This window comes from Marmota marmota, unplaced genomic scaffold (genome assembly GCF_001458135.2).
Source record: "Marmota marmota marmota unplaced genomic scaffold, marMar, whole genome shotgun sequence".
Lineage (NCBI taxonomy): Eukaryota > Metazoa > Chordata > Mammalia > Rodentia > Sciuridae > Marmota > Marmota marmota.
In genome coordinates, this window is record NW_026000196.1 from 5,624,737 (window position 1) to 5,645,112 (window position 20,376).

The 20,376-nt window shown below is 45.6% G+C and overlaps 1 protein-coding gene across 2 annotated transcripts; it reads left to right on the top strand.

Moving 5' to 3' along the window:
- The first annotated feature begins 6,120 nt into the window (after positions 1-6,120).
- Positions 6,121-17,882, top strand: Rlbp1 (retinaldehyde binding protein 1). 2 transcript variants are annotated; one of them, XM_048790277.1, is made up of 9 exons: positions 6,121-6,377; positions 8,181-8,198; positions 8,964-9,065; positions 9,279-9,407; positions 11,032-11,236; positions 13,103-13,281; positions 14,710-14,868; positions 16,429-16,539; positions 16,850-17,882. In XM_048790277.1, exons 3-9 carry the CDS (start codon positions 9,054-9,056, stop codon positions 17,006-17,008), a joined length of 954 nt encoding a protein of 317 aa, XP_048646234.1. In that variant the 5' UTR covers positions 6,121-6,377; positions 8,181-8,198; positions 8,964-9,053; the 3' UTR covers positions 17,009-17,882. The 2 variants fall into 2 exon arrangements, with proteins under 2 accessions (XP_048646234.1, XP_015348463.1); XM_015492977.2 differs by having other exon boundaries at positions 9,028-9,065.
- Positions 17,883-20,376: the final 2,494 nt, after the last annotated feature.

Below are 20,376 nucleotides of genomic sequence, written 5' to 3' on the forward strand. Positions count from 1 at the left end.
AAAAAAAAAAAAAAAAAGTAAAAAAAGAAGTAAAAAAGAACACCTGACAGTAGAGTGAAGAGCAGGAAGGGGTAAGATGAGATTTGAGATTCTCTATTTTAGGCTGAGGGAGCAGATTGTGTAAAGGGCCTGACAGCAGGTGGGAGAAACAAGCCCTGAGTTCAGAAGGCAAAGCTGCTTGCCACTTTTGAAGCTTCCTTTGAAAATAAAAGGTTCAAAACAACAATAAAAAGTGTTAGCTCCCTTCCCCAATCTGTTTCTTATTTCTCAAAGACCTGAACAAGAAGAAAATAAAAGAGGGAAGGAGAAGAAGCAGGGTAGTAATAATTCCTAAAAACTGGCCTTTTATTATTAGCAAATTTGATTAAGGTCTAGAGATTATCCAGTTGTATCAATGCTCAATTCCTCATTTTGGTCATTGTACCATGGTTAGAATATTTTAGACTATTTTTCAGGCTACTATAATAAAATATCAGAGATCAGGTCACTTCTAAATGACAGAAATTTAATTTCTCAAATTTTCAGAGACTAGGAAGTCCAAGATCAAGTGTAGGTAGATACAATGTCTGGGGAAGACAGCTTTCTCAAGGTGACTTCTCTCTGTATCTTCACATGGTGGAGGGGCAAGGTCCTGTGGGTCCTCTTTTATGAAGGCCTTCTCTTCCCCCCAAAGGCCCCACCTCCTAGTACCATCTCTGTCCGGGGGTTAGTATTTTAAAAATATTTTGTTGATGGGGGAACACAAATATTCAGAACACAGCAAAGAGAATGTCTCTGTTTGTAGGAAATCCACATTGAAAGCATTTGCAAATAGAAGAGCATCAAGTCAGCAATTTAATGTAAAGCAAATGTGGTGAAAGGCATATGAGAATTCTTTGTACTATTCTTGTGCTTTCTCTGTAAATCTGAAAGGATGTCAAAATTAGAAGGTGAAAATAAGGGGCTGGAGGGTTGGGATTGTGGCTCAGCGGTAGAGTGCTCGCCTAGCACGCGTGAGGCCCTGGGTTCAATCCTCAGCCCTACATAAAAATAAAATAAAGATATTGTGTCCAACTACAACTAAAAAATTTTTAAAAATAAAAATGAAAATAAAAGGGGGCTGGGGTTGTGGCTCAGCGGTAGAGCGCTTACCTAGCACATGCAAGGTCCTCAGCACCACATAAAAATTAAAATAAAGAAAGATATAAAAAAAAATAAAATAAAACACTCAAGTTACAAATCTAATAGACTGCTCTGGTCTGTGAATAACCAGCAAACTAAACCTGAGGAGCCCTTTCTGCCCTTTTCTGAGAGGTGGGTACCTTTTTTATTGTCTTCCTTTCATCTCTCTTCTGTTGTTATCCTGCATCACCCCCATGCTATGGAGCCTCTGGGGAACTCCACTCCCCACTCCATGACTTTCTCCTTTGTCTCCTCAGCCACTCACTTTCTCAGGTTACATCCTGAGCCTCCTTCCAAGTCACCCCCAGACAACGTCTCACTCAATTACTCTATTCAATACTCCTGTTCTCCAGTCTTCACTGCCCCTCACTCCTCCTCATCTTTAACTCCAAGATGTAACACACCATATTTGTACTAATATCCTCAACTTGCCTGCTTTTGCCTTTCCTGCTGTGCCATCCATGCCAACCCCTAACCCCATGAGACCCGCCATATTGCTTCATTGATACTATACCTGGCTGCTCGAATGTGCTGGAAAAAAATCACATGAGTACCCTGTAAAGTCATTGCAACCAATCTCAAAGGAGTCTTCAACACTGTCAGACAATCTTCCCTGGAAAGTTTATTCTTTCTGGGCTAGGGTTGTGACTCAGTGGTAGAGCACTTGCCTGGCATGTGTGGGGCACCGGGTTGGATCCTCAGCACTACATAAATATAAATGAAGCAAAGGTATTGTGTCCATCTACAACTAAAAGTATTTTTTTTTAAGTCCTGGGTTTAATCCCCAGAACCAAAAATAAATAAATAAATAAATAAAGTTTATCCTTCTTTTCTACAAGAGGATTATTTCAAACTTTTCTGTCTCTTCCTTTATTCTCAACAGATAACTTCACTTCCACTTGACCAGAAAAGAAAAGAAAAAAATAGCCTTTTTTTTTTCCTGTGTAGTAGAAGTTAAGATCATCTCCTTGCAATAAAAGAAGAGATGGAGGCTGGGGTTGTAGCTCAGTAGTAGGGTGCTTGCCTAGCCCACATGAGGCCCTGGGTTCTATCCTCAGCACCACATAAAACTGAAATAAAGATATTGTGTCCAACTACAACTAAAAAACAAATATTAAAAAAAAAAAGAACAGATGAGAGCATGCCTGTAATCCCAGCTACTAGGGAGGTTGAGGCATGAAAAACAAGTAAACAAGTGTGAGGCCATCCTGGCAAATATAGTAAGACCCTGTTTCAAAATAAAAAATAAAAAGGAGGGGATGGGGATGTGGCTCAGATGGTAAGGTGCTTGCCTGGCATGCGAGAGGCACTGGGTTTGATCCTCAGCACCACATAAAAATAAAATAAACATATAAAAAACTAAAAAATAATTGTCCTACAAATGTGAAATAAATTTATTTAAAAAAATAAATAAATAAAAAGGACTGGACATGTGGCTCAGTGGAAGAATGTCCCTGGGTTCAATCACCAGTACTACAAAAATATACAAACAGAAATGGAAAAAGTCTCAGGAATCCTTGTAAACAAAACAAACCCTCTGACCTGCATTGCCCTTCAGTTACCCCCCCCACCCCCACTCCCCCGTCTGCTTTTGGCCAAATTTCTTGAAGTTTCCATCTATACTGTCTGTATTTTCCTGTCTCCTATCTACTCTTCTATCCTTCTCTGCTTCTTAGCTCTATCAATTCACCAAAACTGCTAAGGCCAAGATCATGGCAAACCTTCTTGTTTAAAATCCATTGGATTTGATCCTATCTTGACCTCTCTACAACACTGGGCACCCCTTTCCTTCTATGAGCCACACTCCTCTAATGTGTATCTTCTCTGCTAGATTATGTGCAGTAAGGGCAGCATCTCCCCAGCACTTGGCCAGAGCCTGGTACATAGTTGGTGCTCAATCAATATTTTATTAAATTGAAATCAAAATGCCTGGTGTGGTGGTGCATGCTTGCAGTCTCAATGACTCAGGAGGCTGACAGCAAAATGATGTCACCTTCTCCAGGAGAGGGTTGGGGTGGGAATAGGGCAGTTGTGACTTCCCTGAGCAGCCACACCAGGGCCAACCTTGTGTGTTGAACGATGAGAAGGCTTTAGAATGTGTGACTTTGGACAGGTCCCTTTCCTCCCCACCCCATCCCCTCTCAATTGCTTATTCTATAAAAAAGGGATTAGAGCCAGGTATGGGGGTGCACGCCTATAATCCCAGTTACTTGGGAGGCCAAGGCAGGAGAATCACAAGTTCAAAGCCAGACTAGGAAATTTAGCAAAACCTTGTCTCAGTATAAAAAGTGCTGGCGACATAGCTCAGTGGTAAATACCATCTCAGTGGTAAATACCCCTAGGTTCAAACTCCAGTTCCATTTTTTAAATCCTATGCTTTCTAACCCACATTTGGAAGGATCTGATGAGATAATGCTGGTATGGTGCCTGCCACAGTACAGAATAGGGCACAGCAAATGTGAGCCTCCTCCCTTGCTGCCTTTAGTAAGGCAGAGCCAGGCAGGCCAGGGAGCCCACAGTTGTTTGCCAGCATGGCCAGCACAGGTGTCTGGGCCAATGAGGGCAGCGTCTCCTTTTTCACAGTGGCACTATTGTTCTGACCAGAGAAGCTAGAAGGGAATGTGACTCAGGATGGGGAGAGGGCAGGGGTGTAGGCAGGAAAAGGGTTGTGAGCAGAAAGTAATGCTGCAGAAAACTCTTTGCCCCAAAAAGGACTGCTAACATTCTGAGATGCCTGGTGCAGTCCAGTACAGTACCATCAGGGCTGTCCTTTAACTTGACAGTGTTCCTGGCACACAGAAATATTCTCCACAATGGAGTCCATCACCTGGCTGGCATTGTCAGGGCCTTAATTCAAATTAAGTTTCTTAAATAAAATTTAAAATTTCAGTTCTTGAGTTGCATTACTTTATTTTTGTTCCTCCCTCCCTCCCTCTCCCCACCTCTCTCTCTTTCTTTCTTTCTTCTTCCCTTTGTTTATTGGAATTGAACCCAGGAGAACTTTATCACTGAGCTATATCCTCAACCCTTTGTATTTTGAGACTGGGACTTGATAAGTTGTTGAGGGCCTTGAACTTGCAATTTTCCTGCCTCAGCTTTCCCAGTTACTGGGATTACAGGCATGTGCCACCACACCCAGCATATAACTCCATTTTCAACTGCTGAAAAACTACATGTGGCTAGTGGCTAGTGGGACAAAGCAGAGGACTAGGCCCCCAGGGAGCAGAATGATAGAAATAGGGGAATGGTATCACCATTTGTGTAGAGGACTTGGAGAGAAAACAGTCCTAGAGCCAGACAGCAGCTGGAACAGGAACCCAGGGAATGGGCTGTAAAAAACAAAGAGCTGAAGGCGTCTCAGGCACAGCCCAAGATCTAAGCACCAGGCAATGCAGCCTGCTTTAGAGGGAGGGGTCCAGAGAGACAGGTGAGGAACAGATGTTCTTCAGGTGTTCCTTTAGGGATACTCCCACAGCTCCCCCCCCCCTCAGGTGTCTGGAGAGGCCACAGAAAGGTAAAGAGATCCCAAACTTGCCAAAGTAGGAATGGGTGGAAAGGCAAGAACTCTATTGGGGGAAATTGGGATTGGGGATGTAGTTCAATGTTAGAGCAAAGCTTTCCTGGCTTATATGAATCCCTGGGTTTAATCTCCAATGCTGAAAAAAACAAAAAACAGACAAAACAAAATTAAAAAGCCAAACAAGCCAAGCAAAATAAAACAACAACAATAACAAGCCAGGCAGAGTGGCACCTGTAATTTCAGCTACTTGGGAGGCTGAGGCAGGAGGATCACAAGTTTGAGCCCAGCCTGGGCAACTTAGCAAGCCCCTGTCTCAAAATAAAAAATAAAAAAAAGGACTGGGGATGTGGCACAGTGGTAGAGCATCTCTGGGTTCAATCCCTGTACTGCAAACAAATACACAAACAAAAACCCCCAAACAAACAAAAAAATCTCTGGGAAAATAAAGAAAAATATTTCTGAGACTGGATTCCACAGAATAACTGTACACAGAATCTTGATGTTGCCCTGGGCACCTCTAGATTGCAAAACCAGGGCCAAGGAGGATTGCAGGAAACTGCTTGAACTCAGACCAACGATGAGTTTTAAACAAAGGGAACTGTCCAGTAATGGAAAAATGGAGCTCCCCACCTTTAGAGTTCTTGACAGAAATGTTCTAAAGGAATAATCTCTCCCACACCCTAGTGGAATACCAAAGCAGAGGCTGAGGGGCTGCAGAAGAGTTTCTTGCTGTACACATGGTTGTACTCCTCCCCTGGGGTGCCTGCTGATTCTGTATTTGGAGTAACTATGAACATTTACAGCATTTAAAGAGCACTTACCAAGTGTCAGGCATCTAACTACTTTGCTCCCTAAAGCTGTGATCCTGGTCTTCTGGTTATTTCCACCTCTCAGATGGGAAACTGAGTCAAGGAATGGTGTAGTGACTTCTCATAGAGAGAAGGTGCTGAAGCTAGGATTGAAAAGTGGGCAGGGGCTAGGGCTATATAGCTCAGTAGTGGAGCACTTGCCTAGCATGCAAGAAGCCGAGGGTTCCATCCCCAGCAACACACACACAGAAATTAAAAAAAAAAAAAAAAAAAGAAAAGAAATGGGCAATCTTGTTCCAGAACCTACACCTACCACTGCACCATACTGCCTAGAAGGCAGGTGGGCCTGCTTTGTCCTCTCTCTCTGCTCAGCTTTCACCCTCTACATCTCCCACTGGCCCCATTCTCTGTGGCCTAGGGAGAAGGTGAGCCACAGGTCTGGATTTGCTAGGCTGTCATTGCATCTGGGATCACGTTTATAATTTCCCTTCACCTCTTTCCATGTCCTGTCCAGGCGGGTGCTCTCTCAAACTCCCCTGGGAGCTCAAGGAGAGAGGGCAGGGAAGAGGGGATGGGGCTGGCCTAGATCCCAGCCCACGCTGGCTTCCGCATGGCTAAGCAGGGACTCCGAAGCAGAAGCACACAAAGGAGGGCTTTGATACATCTGCAGCCTGAGGCCTCTCCCCTCTCTTCCCCCGTGCTTCACTTGCCCCACTCTGGGCCTCCCGTGAGCCCGATTTAATGGGAAACTGTGGGCGATGAGAAGTTTCTTGTGACACACTAATCCTGACCTGCTGACTGGGCCACGCCCCCAGCCGAGGCAACCTTCAGACCTCCAGGGCATTCAGGTACCAGGTGGCCCCAAGGAGGAGCTGCTGACCTGGCAGGTAAGTCAGTACTAGGGGACTGTCTGCGCCAGGGAGCCCTAGACAGGGGAATCAGGGATGGGAACCAGGGACCACATACTGCCCTGCCTGTAAACTGAAACCAGATGGCTCTTCTCCGGTTGAGCCATACCAGTCTGATGGCAGACTTAGTAAATACAAATACAGAATGCTTAGTTCACTATGAATTCAAATGTACAACAAATACTTTTTTGGTCTAAGTATGTCCCAAATATTGAAAATTTTGTATTTTATATGGTGATCCTAGGTGGCAGGGAACCATATCAATATGAAGTGAGGGACGGGCATTTTTCACTGTATATAATTAATAAATAAGTATTTAAAAAAAAAATCAAAGTTGAGGGCTGGGGATGTAGCTCAGCAGATGTTGCTATCCCAACATCTCGGGAAGCTGAGGCAGGAGGATCACAAGTTCAAGTCCAGCCACAGCCAATTTAGTGTGACCTTGTCTCAAAGAATAAAAAGACCCAGGGATGTATCTCAGAGGTAAAGTGTCCCTGAGTTCTATCCCTAGTACTAAAGGGGGAAAAAAATAAAAAGGAAGAAAGAAAAAGAAAATAAACTTAAAAAATAAAAGCAAAGTTTGTTGCTTGGGCATGTTTAGAAAGAGTTGCTAGTTGCTGCATTGACTTTAAGTCTATATTTCTAAGAATTAGTATTTTTTTTTAAGTTGTAGATGAACACAATACCTTTATTTTATTTATTTTTATGTGGTGCTGGGGATCAAACCTGGTGCCTCACACATGCTAGGCAAGCGCTCTACCACTGAGCCACAAAAGCAGCCCTAAGATCTAGTATCTTGTCCTTATGATCCCCTTAACAAACTGGGGATGTCTAGTCACTAATCTCTCCTACTTGAGTTCCTCAGGGCAATTGTACTGGCCTGTCCATTCCTGTTCCAGAAGACCTAAGGGGAACATGGCAGCATTTCAGTCTTTCTGTCTCTGTGCCCACACATGTAGATGTCTATCAGCCAAAGAGATGATTTACATTTGGTTCCTGTGGTAGATTCCAGTCCCCACAACTCCCTGCCCTTGCTGGGACTGCAGAGCGGGAGGGGCAGGAGGTGGGAGACCCTCAAATATTCCTGATAATCCTCCAAGTCTCTTTGTGCAACTTAGGATAATGTTTGGTATGATGTTAAGAAAGGGAAGAGGAGCGATGTTCTAGAGCGAGACACCTTGCTGGGCACATTAGAGAAATTATAGTGTTTTCATGAGGATCCTGTTTGGTGGGTACTGTTATTATTCTCAATTTGCAAACAAAAAAACTGAGGCTTAGTTAGATGGCTTGCCTGAGGTTGCATAAGTGGCAAAGGACAAAGCCTGTTTCAAATCCAGGCCTAAGATACCAATTTTTCTAGGGAGTTTGTCTGGAGATGTCTTGGTTCTCTTGACATAAGACAGACTTGGTATGGGGCAGGCATAGGTTCAAGTCCCAACTCTACCACTTAGCAATTGTGAGTAGGTAACTGAACTGACTGATGGAATGAGGTCAGAGGCAGCAGCAGACAGTAAAGGATCCTCAAAGGCACCTGGGACATCTGGGACATCTAAGCAGAAGAGAAAATCTGGGAACAGAAGAGCTGCCATCAAAAGTTCCTAGTGGGGGCTGGAGATATAGTTCAGTTGGTAGAATGCTTGTCTTGCAAGGCCCTGGGTTCAATCCCCAGTACAACATTCACACACACACAAAAGAAGTCCCTAGTGGGGAAACAGGGTGGCATGTGGGCACTGCTTGTGTATACATTATTTAATTATACTTCCAATCTTTCCATCCCAACAGGGAACATCCAAGACTGAGGTGAGATTCCATAACTCTCATGTGGGAGAGACGGAAGAGGAACCCAGGTCCAATTTCTCTGCTTCCCCAGCTGCCTCTCCATGCCAATAGAAGTCACAACTTAGATTTGAGTCCTGATCCTGGCTATTTTGGGTTGTATTACCTCGGACAAATCACTTAATGTCTTAGTCCTGTTTCCTCCTATATAAAATGGGAATAATAATGCCAGGCCCTGAATCTGAGACAATGAATCTGAAATTATTTAATGCACCACAAAGTACTGAACACATACCCAGAATAATGACCATGTAACTTCACCAGCACTCCTGAGAACGAGTATGCTGAGGAAAGGGTCAACCACGAGGCTGGGAAATTTCTGGGGTACCCTTTGGGCTAGGGAGGAAGAGCCTCAGAGGCAGTAGGGATTGTCTTAACCTGCTGTGATCTGAAAGAGATAGGAGCCCAACTCCACTTTTTTCCTAGCTGGGCCAACTTAAGGGCTGAGGTTTGAGGCATTTGTAGGTATGCCACTTCCTAGAGCAGTGCTTCCCAGCATGTGGTCCAAGAACCTTCTCCTTCAGAGCCACCTGCAGGAGTCCCAACCTGGAAAGCCCTGGGCCCTGCCCAGACCTCCAATCAGAATCATGGGGGTGGGGCCCATGCAGCTGCCTTTCTAACAAATGCCCCAGGCAATTCTAATGCACTTGAATGTTTGAGATCCACTATTCTGAGACAATTGTAGAACAGACTCTCTACTGCCACTGCAGTGCTGACTTCCTTTCCTAGGACCAGAGTGTGAAGCAGTCAGGACAGAGGAAGCAGGAAACTCTTTTTTTTTTTTTTTTGCCAGAGGACTCAGCGTCTTTCAGAGGCAATATGACAGAAGTGGTAAGTACCCTGGGTTCTCCTTCCCTTTTGCCCTCTTTCCATCCTTTGCTGCTTTTCTATCATCTACACCCTACAACTTCTCTGTGGGCCCTGGTCCCCCAAAAGGGAAGGGGCTTACCAACAATCCTGGGCTCAAAAGTACTAGTTTAGGGTCTCAGAAGTCCTGTTTGCCTGGCTCACTCAGGCTGCTGTTCCTAACTCTTCTCTATCCAGGTGGGCACATTCCGCATGGTCCCTGAAGAAGAACAGGAGCTCCGGGCCCAGTTGGAGCAGCTCACAACCCAGGACCATGGGCCCGTCTTTGGCCCGTGCAGCCAACTGCCCCGCCACACCTTACAGAAGGTGAGGTGGTAGGTTTACGGTGAGGGCTAGCCTATGGGGGCAAAATGGGGTTGGCATGTGCATATAAGGGTTAAGGACAGGACAGCATCCTCAGTCCTATAGAAATGGTCTAGCTTCACTCTCCAGGTCATCCTGGACCTGATAGATTGAATTGTTCTAGCAATCATTTTAGAGTTCAGGGCTACAGCAGCGGGCAGATCTGCATCCAAACTAGTTGAATCCAAGACTAGACTTGAGCCTCTGGAGTCAGATATGAGCAGCGCTGGTTTGAATGTGGCCCTTGTGAATAAGCATCCAACTGTTGCCCCACTGGACAAGCAAGAGGACTGAGATCTGGAATCTGACCTGCTGTGTGATCTTGAGCAAATAACTTTCCCTCTCTAAGTCTCGCCTTCTGTAACTATGAAAGATGGTTGTTGGATTGGCTCAGAGATCATCAGACTCTGCGGAAGTTGGCAGATTTGCTTTGGGGTTATTGGAGAGGGTGAGAAGTGGCTGAGCTGTGCCTGGGCTCCTGATACCCATCTCTGCATCTCTGAACATCTCAAAGGAAAAGTATTCTTAGGTCCCTCAATTTGACTCGGTTTCCCCTTACGCTGATCAGGGAGAGAGCTGCCTGAGAAGTGGGAAGGTTTCCTATCTTTCCCAGCAAAGGGAAAGAAATGTGCAACTGTGGGGGAGAGGGAGGAGACAGGGAGGCCTCTGCTGGGGAATCTTTGTTTTTAAAAAGATCAGAATTAAGTCTGGGAGGTTAAGTGTGTGACTCAACAGGAGTAGGGAGTCTCATCTCCACTCCTGTGTGAATGACCTTCACTCCAGCAGCCCTCAGTCTACTCATTTGAGAGATGGGATTAAGAAAACAACCCAACCAGGTGCAGTGTGCACACATGTGATCCCAGCAACTGGGGAGGCTGAGACAGGTGGATCGCAAGTTCAAAGTCAGCCTCACCAAAAGCAAGGCACTAAGCAACTCAGTGAGACACTGTCTCTAAATAAAATTCAAAATACAGCTAGGGACGTGGCTCAGTGGTCGAGTGCCCCAGAGTCCAATCTCCAGTACCACCACCACCCATCAAAAAAGAAAGACTGGGCTCAGCAATTTAGTAAGAACTTTCCTCAAAAATTGAAAGGATGGGGCTGGGGTTGTAGCTCAGTGGTAGAGCACTTACCTAGCATGTGTGAGGCACTGGGTTTGATTCTCAGCACCATATATAAATATATGGATAAAATAAAGGTCCATCAATGTCTAAAAAAGTAAAAGAAAATTAAAAGGTCTGGGGATGAGGATGATAAAGCACCCTTGGGTTCAATAATCCCCGGGAAAAAAACCAAATGAACAAAATCTAAACATGATGAGTTATGGCAATGATTAAAAGGCATAATTCATTTAAAGAACTTTACAGAGTGCTCAAAAACGGAGTAGTAAGTGTAGGAGTTACTGTAGAACTGTAGGAACGCTTAGACTGTTGGCCATATCCTGCGAACAGAGCCAGGATGAACGGTTTCTCCAAACACCATAAATTGAGAGGAGGCCAGTGCAGATGCTGCCCTTGTGGAGCCCAGAGGCAAGTCTCCCACGGGGTGAGGTGAGCCTCATTACATATGCCCTTCTCCCCTGTTTTAGGCCAAGGATGAGCTGAACGAGAGGGAGGAGACTCGGGAGGATGTGGTGAGAGAACTGCAGGAGCTGGTGGAGGCACAGGCCGCCTCTGGGGAGGAACTGGCCGTGGCGGTGGCGGAGAGGGTGCGAGACAGGGACAGCGCCTTTCTTCTTCGCTTCATCCGTGCACGGAAGTTCAACGTGGGCCGCGCCTACGAGCTGCTCAAAGGTGAGATGTGCGTGGTAGAGGGACCGTGGTGGGGAGGTGGGGCAGCCATGGGGAGGTGGGAGGAGGGCATGAGGAGGGTGTCCATCTTTACCCAGGCACCGTGAATGTCCTTTCATGCTGTGGGTTTGTGCAGTGGGAAAGTCACTCTCTCAGCCTCCAAATCCTTCCCAGTAAAATGGGAATCTGGGTGTGAACTAAACAGCTTCCAAGATCCCTTTCAGCTCTGTCAGTGAATGAATGAATGAACGAATGACTATATCAGGACCAGTTTCTTAGAGGAATATCTTCTTTCCCAGACTTTGGGACTCAATGGAATACCAAATTTGAATGAGGGGCTAGGAGTGTGGCTCAGTGGCAGAGTGCGTGCCTAACATGCTCTAGGCCCTGGGTTCCACATCCCCAGCTTTGCTAAAAAAGAAAAAAAAAAAAAAGGATGACAGAGTGAGGAGTCTCCCCCAGGATTCCCCCCACCACCTCCACCACCACCATGATTTGGCTTTGGAATGCTCCAGAGAGTCATAGGTATGAGCTTCCCTCCTGGCAGTTACCTAAACCTAAACTTCAAGCACAATGGAACTAAGGAGGGCGCTAACCCCAGGGTAGTATTACCCTGCCCCTGCTGGAAGGAGGAAGGGTTTTCCTAAAACAAAAGTCAAGTTTTTGATTCCTGGATAAGGAAGGGTCTGAGCAGGCCCTCTCTCTGCAGGCTGATTTTCTTTTTCTTACTTCTTCCTTCCTTCCCCAAATTTTAATTCAGTACCATGCTGTGCCAACCACTGTTTTAGGCCAAGGAATGCAAAACGGATAAGAATCCCTTGCCTTTGTAGGGCACGGGGGAGCACACCTGTGATCCCAGCAACTTGGGAGACTGAGGCAGGAGGATGGCAAGTTTGAAGCCAGCCTGGGCAACTTAGTGAGACTCTGTCTCAAAATAAAGTAAAAAGGGGCGAGGGGTGTAGCTCAGTGGTTAAGCACCCTGGGTTCAATCCTAGTAACGCCCCCTCCCACCAAAAAAAAAAAACAAAAAAAACCCCACAAGCATCCTCTGCTTTCATGGAATTTATATTCTAACTGTGGAAATGAAAAATCAGATAAGTAAAAGCATATAGATTATTAGTGATAGGGACAAGGAGAAAAATAAAGGAGGTGGATAAAGTGGTCAGGAAGCCCCCAGTGCAAAGTGTGACCCTAAGAACATGAGATGTTTGGGAGAAAAGCAGGGAACAACAAGGCAAAGGCAAGGTGGTGGGATGTGACTGGAATGTTCTGGAATAGTGAGGAGGTTGGTGTGGCAGGCACCAACCTTGGCAAATGCTCCCCGAACACCTCCTCCAGGTCCAGCTTCTCCAAAGCTCATGTTTGGTGGTGCAGATAGCCACAGAGGCAGGGACCTTTTCAGGATAGGTGAGGATGGAGTTTGTGGACAGCGGAGGTGTTAATGGAATCAGGAATGGCCTCTGCATCTTCCTTGGGGTTTGGATTTTATCTTTGGGGCTTTACTACAGCCCTGTCTACACCCCCACTCAGCTAACTCTGAGCCCAACTGAAAAACCTGTGCCTTGTCCCCATGGGAAAGAACATAACCAGCAATAAACATCCCTGTGTTTAGGACTACATAGTTTACACCCTGAGTCTTGTTTGATTGCCACACCATTTGGTGAGATAGGACAATATTATCATCCCATTTGTTGGAGAGGAAAATGGAGCTCAAATAAGTTGAGAATCCTGTTCAGCTACACACAGGATGTGGAGGAGCCAGGCAGGAGCCCAGGTCTTCTTCTCCCCCACTGTGTGCCCCCCTGGGAGGTGGGATGTATTAGGGTGGGGATGGCTCACTAAGGGGGCACTGGGTTCTTTTTCCACCAGGCTATGTGAACTTCCGGCTGCAGTACCCCGAACTCTTCGACAGCCTATCCCTGGAGGCTGTTCGCTGTACCATTGAGGCTGGCTACCCTGGTGTCCTTTCCAGTCGGGATAAGTATGGCCGAGTGGTCATGCTTTTCAAAATTGAGAACTGGCAATGTGAAGAAATCACCTTTGATGAGGTCAGTGGGAGCTCACCTGGCTCCTTCCCATCCTGTGGGTGAGCTGGGCTTCCTTCCCTTATCCTTGTCTCTAGTGAACTTTCATTCCTGATTCCTCAGGAGGCAAGGCCTATGGAGGGGAAAAGACAGGCAGCCACCTGTCACCTGGCCCTTCTGGTCAGGGGGGAAATTCCTAGGATGTGCCAGGGCATCTGGAAAGCCCAGGAGCTTTGCAAGCAGGGATCACTGGCCAATAGTACATGGCTGTCCCTGAGTGTCGCTGCCAAGTGCCAAACCGGGACAGCAGCTGTGGGCCACAAGCAGAGGGCAGCCCTGCCAAATGCTTAAAGCTGAGAGAAAGAGAACAGGGATTAGTGTACTGTGTGGGCTGGAAGAGATTCTGGAAAGTTCCATCCTATTTAGCAGCTTGAGTTCTTTGTACTCATATTATGTGATTTTTGTTTCTCTGAGCCCTTAAGAGGGCTGCCCTGAGCGGAAGAATTAAGGTCTATCTTGGGAGAACTTTGACATGTGCCACTAACGCTTAAATAGGTTATTTAAATTAGAAAAAAATAGTACAAACTCAATTTAAAAAATGTTATCTAGATATCCCAACACAACTTATTTAAAAGTCCATCTTTTCCCAATGACTTGAGGTGTCATACTTACCATAGTCTATATTTTCATATGTACTTGGGTCTATTTCTGGACTTTCTATTTTGTTCCATTGGTCTCTCTTTTTATTTTTATTGTGGTACTAGGGATTGAACCCAGGAACACTGTGCCACTTAACTATATTGCATTCCTTTTATTTTTTATTTTGAGACAGGCTCTTGTTAAGTTGCCTAGACTGACCTTGAACTTCTGATCCTTCTGCCTTAGCCTCTTGAGTTGCTGGGATTACAGGTGTGCGTCACTGAATCTGGTCATACACAAGTATTTTTCTTATAAAAATAGGTCCATGTTGTTCAATGATAGACCATGAGCATTTTCCTGTCCTCTGCATCGTTTTAAACTTCTCTGTGGTATAAATGTACCATAATTTCACCAGTCCCTTATTGATGGACAGTTAGGTCCACTGGTTCCACTATTATAAGTATTTATGTTGAGTTAACCACTTTGGTGTCTATCCATGAATATAACACTCATTTTTGAGGGTATGTACCCATAGAGGGGAATGGTCCTACATGGAAACCTGTGGCAAATTCCTCTAGTAAAGAATGTACCAGGCTGGGGCTGTAGCTTAGTGGTAGAGTGCCCATCTCACATCTGTGAGGCACTGGGTTCGCTCCTCAGCACCACATAAAAAATAAATAAATAAAGATATTGTGTCCAACTACAACTAAAAAAAATTTTTAAAAAATGTACCAATTAGCTCTTCTTTCAGGATCTTAAACCTTAATTATCTTTGCGGGTTGGATCTTATGCCCTGTCTACTCTGTGCTCCAGATCTTGCAGGCCTATTGCTTCATCCTGGAGAAGCTACTGGAGAATGAAGAAACTCAAATTAATGGCTTCTGTATCATTGAGAACTTTCAGGGCTTTACCATGCAGCAGGCCTCCAGGCTCCGGACTTCGGATCTCAGGAAGATGGTGGACATGCTCCAGGTGAGGCCTTGGAACCTACCATATAGGAACCTCCACAGGTGGGGTCCTGAGAGGCTAGGCCTGGTTTCCTAGATTCATGGTGCTGGCTGGAACCTAAGATATTGACCCTCTAGTGCCATAAAGAATAATGACAACCACAGTTCCAACCACAGACACCTGCATATTGATGGAAAGTTTGCCAGGTGTACAGTCATTATGTCATTGGATCCTCCAGAGTGTTCTCCCCCTGCTTTTTTTTTAACAAACCTGGAAACTGAGGCTCAAAATTTTAAATGACTTTTCTCAAGGTCACATGGTAATAAAGTGGTAGAGACTGGACTTGAAAACACACACACACACACACACACACATATTTGGTACTGGGGATTGAACTCAGGGCACTCAACCACTGAGCCACATCTCCAGTCCTTTTTTATTTTATTTAGAGACGGGTTCTCACTGAATTGCTTAGGGCCTCACTAAGTTGCTGAGTCTGGCTTTGAACTCGACATCTTCCTGCTTCAGCCTCCTGAGCCACTGGGATTACATGCATGTGCCATCGTGCTCAGCCTGTTTGTTTTTTGAGATAAGATCTTGGTAATGCTGCACAGGCTGGTCTCAAACTTCTGGGCTTAAGTGGGCCTCCTACTTCAGCCTCCCCAATAGCTGAGACTACAGGTGTGCACCGCGATGCCCAGCTTAATATTTATTTTTTAGTTTTCGGCAGACATAACATCTTTGAGGATCGAACCCGGGCCGCATGCATGCTAGGCGAGCGCGCTACCGCTTGAGCCACATCCCTAGCCCGTAATGCCCAGCTTAAACCTACATTTTCTACCTGGAATCCCAGGCTCTCTGTCCATTATATCATGCTACCTCTCTTTGTGAATTTACCCTGAAGAAGGGATATCACCAACTCCCTGATGGCTACTCCTATACATACTGATGTGTCAGCCATCCTTTCTTAGAGCTATTTTAGAGCTATTCTATGTGTATTGGGAGAGTTGAAGGGAGGGTTGTCAGAAGGGCGGAAGGACAATGAGTAACGACCACAGTGTCTCTGTGGTCTATAATAGTTTGCAGTCCACTTGATGAGCAAGTGGGTCTGAAAACACTGCCACTAAAAAACCAAGCAAGTCTACCATTTCATTTATTTTTTAATTTTAATTTTTAAAAATGTTTTTATTAGTTGTTGATGAACCTTTATTTTATTTATTTATTTACATGCAGTGCTGAGAATCAAACCCAGTGCCTCACACATGCTAGGCAAGTGCTCTGCCACTGAGCCACAACCCCAGCCCCCATTTTACTGTTCAATTAATTGTAGTTTTTTTTTTGTTTGTTTGTTTTTAAATCTGGGGGAGAGGGTTGGGCATGTGACTTCTGGTGCTTCCTACCTGCCACTTGGAGCCTCAGTGAAGCCGGGGCTCCCTGCTGGCTGGCCTTCCATGGGGTGTTGGACTAGTTGGTCCTCATGCCATGAGGAGAGGCAGTCCCTGGGGTAGGGGGTGATGGGGAGCTTCTGAAGTCATTAGGACTGTGGGGGTGGGGGGGGTCTGAAAACACTCTCTGTCACTGTAGGATTCCTTCCCAGCACGGTTCAAGGCCATCCACTTCATCCACCAGCCGTGGTACTTCACCACCACCTACAATGTGGTCAAGCCCTTCTTGAAGAGCAAGCTGCTTGAGAGGGTGAGTGCATGGCCTGCCCAGGCAGGTGCTGGTGAGCTGGTGAGTGAGTGTGGGGCTGGAGCAGGAAAGAGCTCACGATACAAGAGGGGCGAGAGGGCAGTGGGATGAGGACCCCACCTGAGCCCTTCTTAGACTGTGCCCTGTTCCCAAGCTGAGTGGATCCCCCTGATTGCACAACATGGAGGACAGTGGAGAAGGATGTCACCAGGCAAGATACCATGATGCGGCTTTATCCCTCTGTCCCTCTCCTGCCCTCATCCTTCATCCTCAGGGCACTTTTGGCTTAGCTGTCTTCCTTGCTTCCCTGCAGGTCTTTGTCCATGGAGATGACCTCTCTGGCTTCTTCCAGGAGATTGATGAGAACATTCTGCCAGCTGACTTTGGAGGCACGCAGCCCAAATATGATGGCAAAGCTGTGGCTGAGCTGCTCTTTGGCTCCCGGGTCCAGGCTGAAAGCACAGCCTTGTGAGGACATGTCCTGCCATTTGAATTGTAGTTAGCATCCCTGGGCCTCTCCTCAGTCACCCTAGGCCTCTCTTCAGCCACCCCGGGCCTCTCCTCAGCCACCCTGGGCCTCTCCTCAGCCACCCTGCACCAAGGCTGGGAAAGGGCCTCCTGAGGTGACTTCCTAGGATTAGGTGAGCTCTGATGTCACCGTTTCCCCAAATTTGGGTCAGGGCAATAAAGCAGAGGGAATTCCCTTGGAACAGAAGAATTCAGGCAGTTATATCTCCATGTGCCTCTAAAGCTATGGGACAGTGACTTTTATATGAGGTTGCATTTCAAAGATTCTAAACAGGCTTCTCAATAATTTTTTTTTTTTTTTTTGTAACAGAGTTTTTCTAGGGTCTGTGAAAACAGGCAAAGAGGCTGGGTTAAAAGCCTCCCTCGCCCATACAATTAAAAGAGGGAGGATTTAAGTTCAAATGATTTAAGTTCAAATGGAACACAGTGACCGTGGTGACTGGTTGACAGGCAAGGGGTTTTCCACAGAGAAATTCAGGGTGGAAGCAGCCTCAGAGCAGCTTCATTCTGGGATGACCTGCTCCCCTTGGCCAGGTGCAGTCTGATGTGTGCAATGATGGTTAGGAGCTTGGACCTCTTCCCAGGGTGGCAGTCATGTCCTCATCTGTCCTCCTTTCCACACAAAAAAAAACTGTATCCCCTAGACCCCTTGCCTTGATGAATGGTTTTACTTAAATTTACAGGTGATAATTTCTCTGACCATACTCTCAGTCCTCAAGTTACACAGTTAAACTCTTCTTTGTTTTAGTTTCAGGCACCTTGAAGTAATGAACTTATTAAATCTGCATGTTCTGACAAATATAAATGCTTTCCTCCTATGGAATTGTCTTTCCTCCAGTGCTTAGAGATTTTTGAGTGTGTGTTCATTTTTGTAGATGAGAAGCCTCTGCTGAGCATGTGACTTCCTCTGGCTCATCTGGCAAAGGGCTCCCAACCATTGACAGATAATTCTCCTAAGATGCTATATTTACTTTCCCAACTGGAAGCAGACACTCATTGCTATTGTCTGGCTAGTGGTGATAGGGAAGGGTTGACTGGCCTGGTTGCAACCACTGAGGTATCCCAATAAACCAAATCAAGATTTGTCTGCCCCAGTTGGTGGAGTAACCTTACTCCTTGCATGTATGAAGCACATTTGATGCTCTACCCACTGTTTGTGGCAGGGCCTTCCACTTGATTTCACACCTTCCAGAATTTCTCTTATCTATAATGAGGCTATGTACATGTAAATGTGAACGTACATTTATATATGTATGCATTGATCCATTTTTCCATTCCTAGGTTTGTAGTCTATGCTTATTACCCAAGTAACTTGTAACTTCTCCTTTTTTTGGGGGGGTACTGGAGATTAAACCCAGGGAAGCTTTACCACTGAGCTACATCCCAAATCCTTTTCAGTTTTTATTTTGAGACAGGATCTTGCCAAGTTGCTAAGGCTGGTCTTAGATTCGCAATCCTCCTGTCTCAGCCTCCCAAGTCACTGGGTTTATAGGTGTGTGCCACCAAATGACAGTAATTTCCTTCTTTATAACATTCACAGTCAAGATGGGCACAGTGGTGCACATCTGTAATCCCAGGCTGAGGCAGGAGGATTGTGAGTTTGAGGCTAGCTTTAGCAGTGTAGCCAGGGCCTAAGCAACTTAGTGAGATCCTGTCTTTAAAAAAGTGGGGTGGAGCCAGGTGTGATGGAGCACACCCCTAATCCCAGAGACTTGGGAGGCTGAGGTAGGAGAGTTGTGAGTTCAAAGTTAGCCTCAGCAATTCAGCAAGACTTTCTTTCTAAATAAAATACAAAAATGAGCTGAGGATGTGGCTCAGTGGTTAAGCACCCTTGGGTTCAATCCCTGGTACAAAAAAAAAAAAAAAAAAAAAAAAAAAAAAAAAAAAAAANACAACTAAAAAATAAAATTAAAAGAAAGAAAGATGGGGCCGGGGATGTGGCTCAAGTGGTAGCACGCTCACCTAGCCCTGCGTGAGGCACTGGGTTCGATTCTCAGCACCACATAAAAATAAAATAAAGATGTTGTGTCCACCTAAAACTAAAAAATTAATATTTTTTAAAAAAAAGAAAGAAAGAAAAAAAACTGAGATTGGGGTTGGGGATGTAGCTCACTGGGAAAGCTCCTGCCCTGGGTTCAATCCCCAGTATCCTCGCCCCCAAAATTGCAGTTAACAAGCAATGGTATTTACACAGGATTTCTGAACTGGAGGAGGAATCAGCAAATTATTATTGTGGGTAGAATGAGAGGCTGCTGACCAGTGAGGATTTTCCCTCAAGCCCCTGCTTCGCTACTTTTTAAAAGTTGAGCCCCTCCTCCCTTTCAAATCACTTTGATGTGGAGTCTTGGCATACAAATTTAAACAGAACAAAGCTGGTTAAAGGGGGCTCAGCAGCTTCAGTGCCCTCACCCTGCAGGATTTCCTAGGAACCTCTGGCACTAAGAAGGTATTTCAAGTACAACAACCTGGGCAACTGTGTCCCAGGGGCAACTGAGTCAAATGGTGACAATGGAACTGACATCTGCCAAGATGGAAGGCACTGGTGACCCTTTCAGGGCTGTCGTGGCACAGTTGGGGTGGGGATGGGCTGAGTTAAGGAATTTTTTTTTAAAATATTTTTTTTAGTTGTAGATGGACACAATATCTTCATTTTATATCTTTATTTTTATGTGGTGCAGGGGATCAAACCCCATGCTTCATGCATGCTAGGCAAGCAGCTCTACCACTGAGCCACAATCCTGTCCCAGGAAATTTTTTTTTTTTTTTTGGTGGTTCTAGGGGTTGAACCCAGGGCCTTGGGCATGCGAGGCATGCACCGTACCAACTGAGCTATATCCCCAGCCCGAGTTAAGGAATTTAAAGGAATGAAAGCTGGGTGTGTTGGTGCATGGGGATGCACCAGAAGAGCCCTTGAACCCAGGAGTTGTGGAGACCAGCCTGAGCAACATAGCCAGACACTATTTAATAAAGTAAAATAAAACAAAAAATTAAAGAGGTGGGGGGAGGGAGGGAGAGAGGAGGAAAGGAAAGAGGAAGAGAAGCGGAGTTGTTGGGGCTGGGGATGTAGTTCAGTGGTAGAACACTTTCCTAGCATGCCTGTGGTTCTAGGTAAGATCCCCAGCACCAAAAAGGGGGGATAAATTGTAGGAAATATTTTTTATGTTCTCCATATATATACTTCTAATTCTTTTGAAAGAGTTATATCCAAATCTAAGGGAACCAGTGGTTGATCCTGTCTGCTGACTCCCATCTCTTCCCTATCCCCTAGTTGCCAGGAGCCCTCCTGGACACAACCAGGCCGTCCTGATTTGT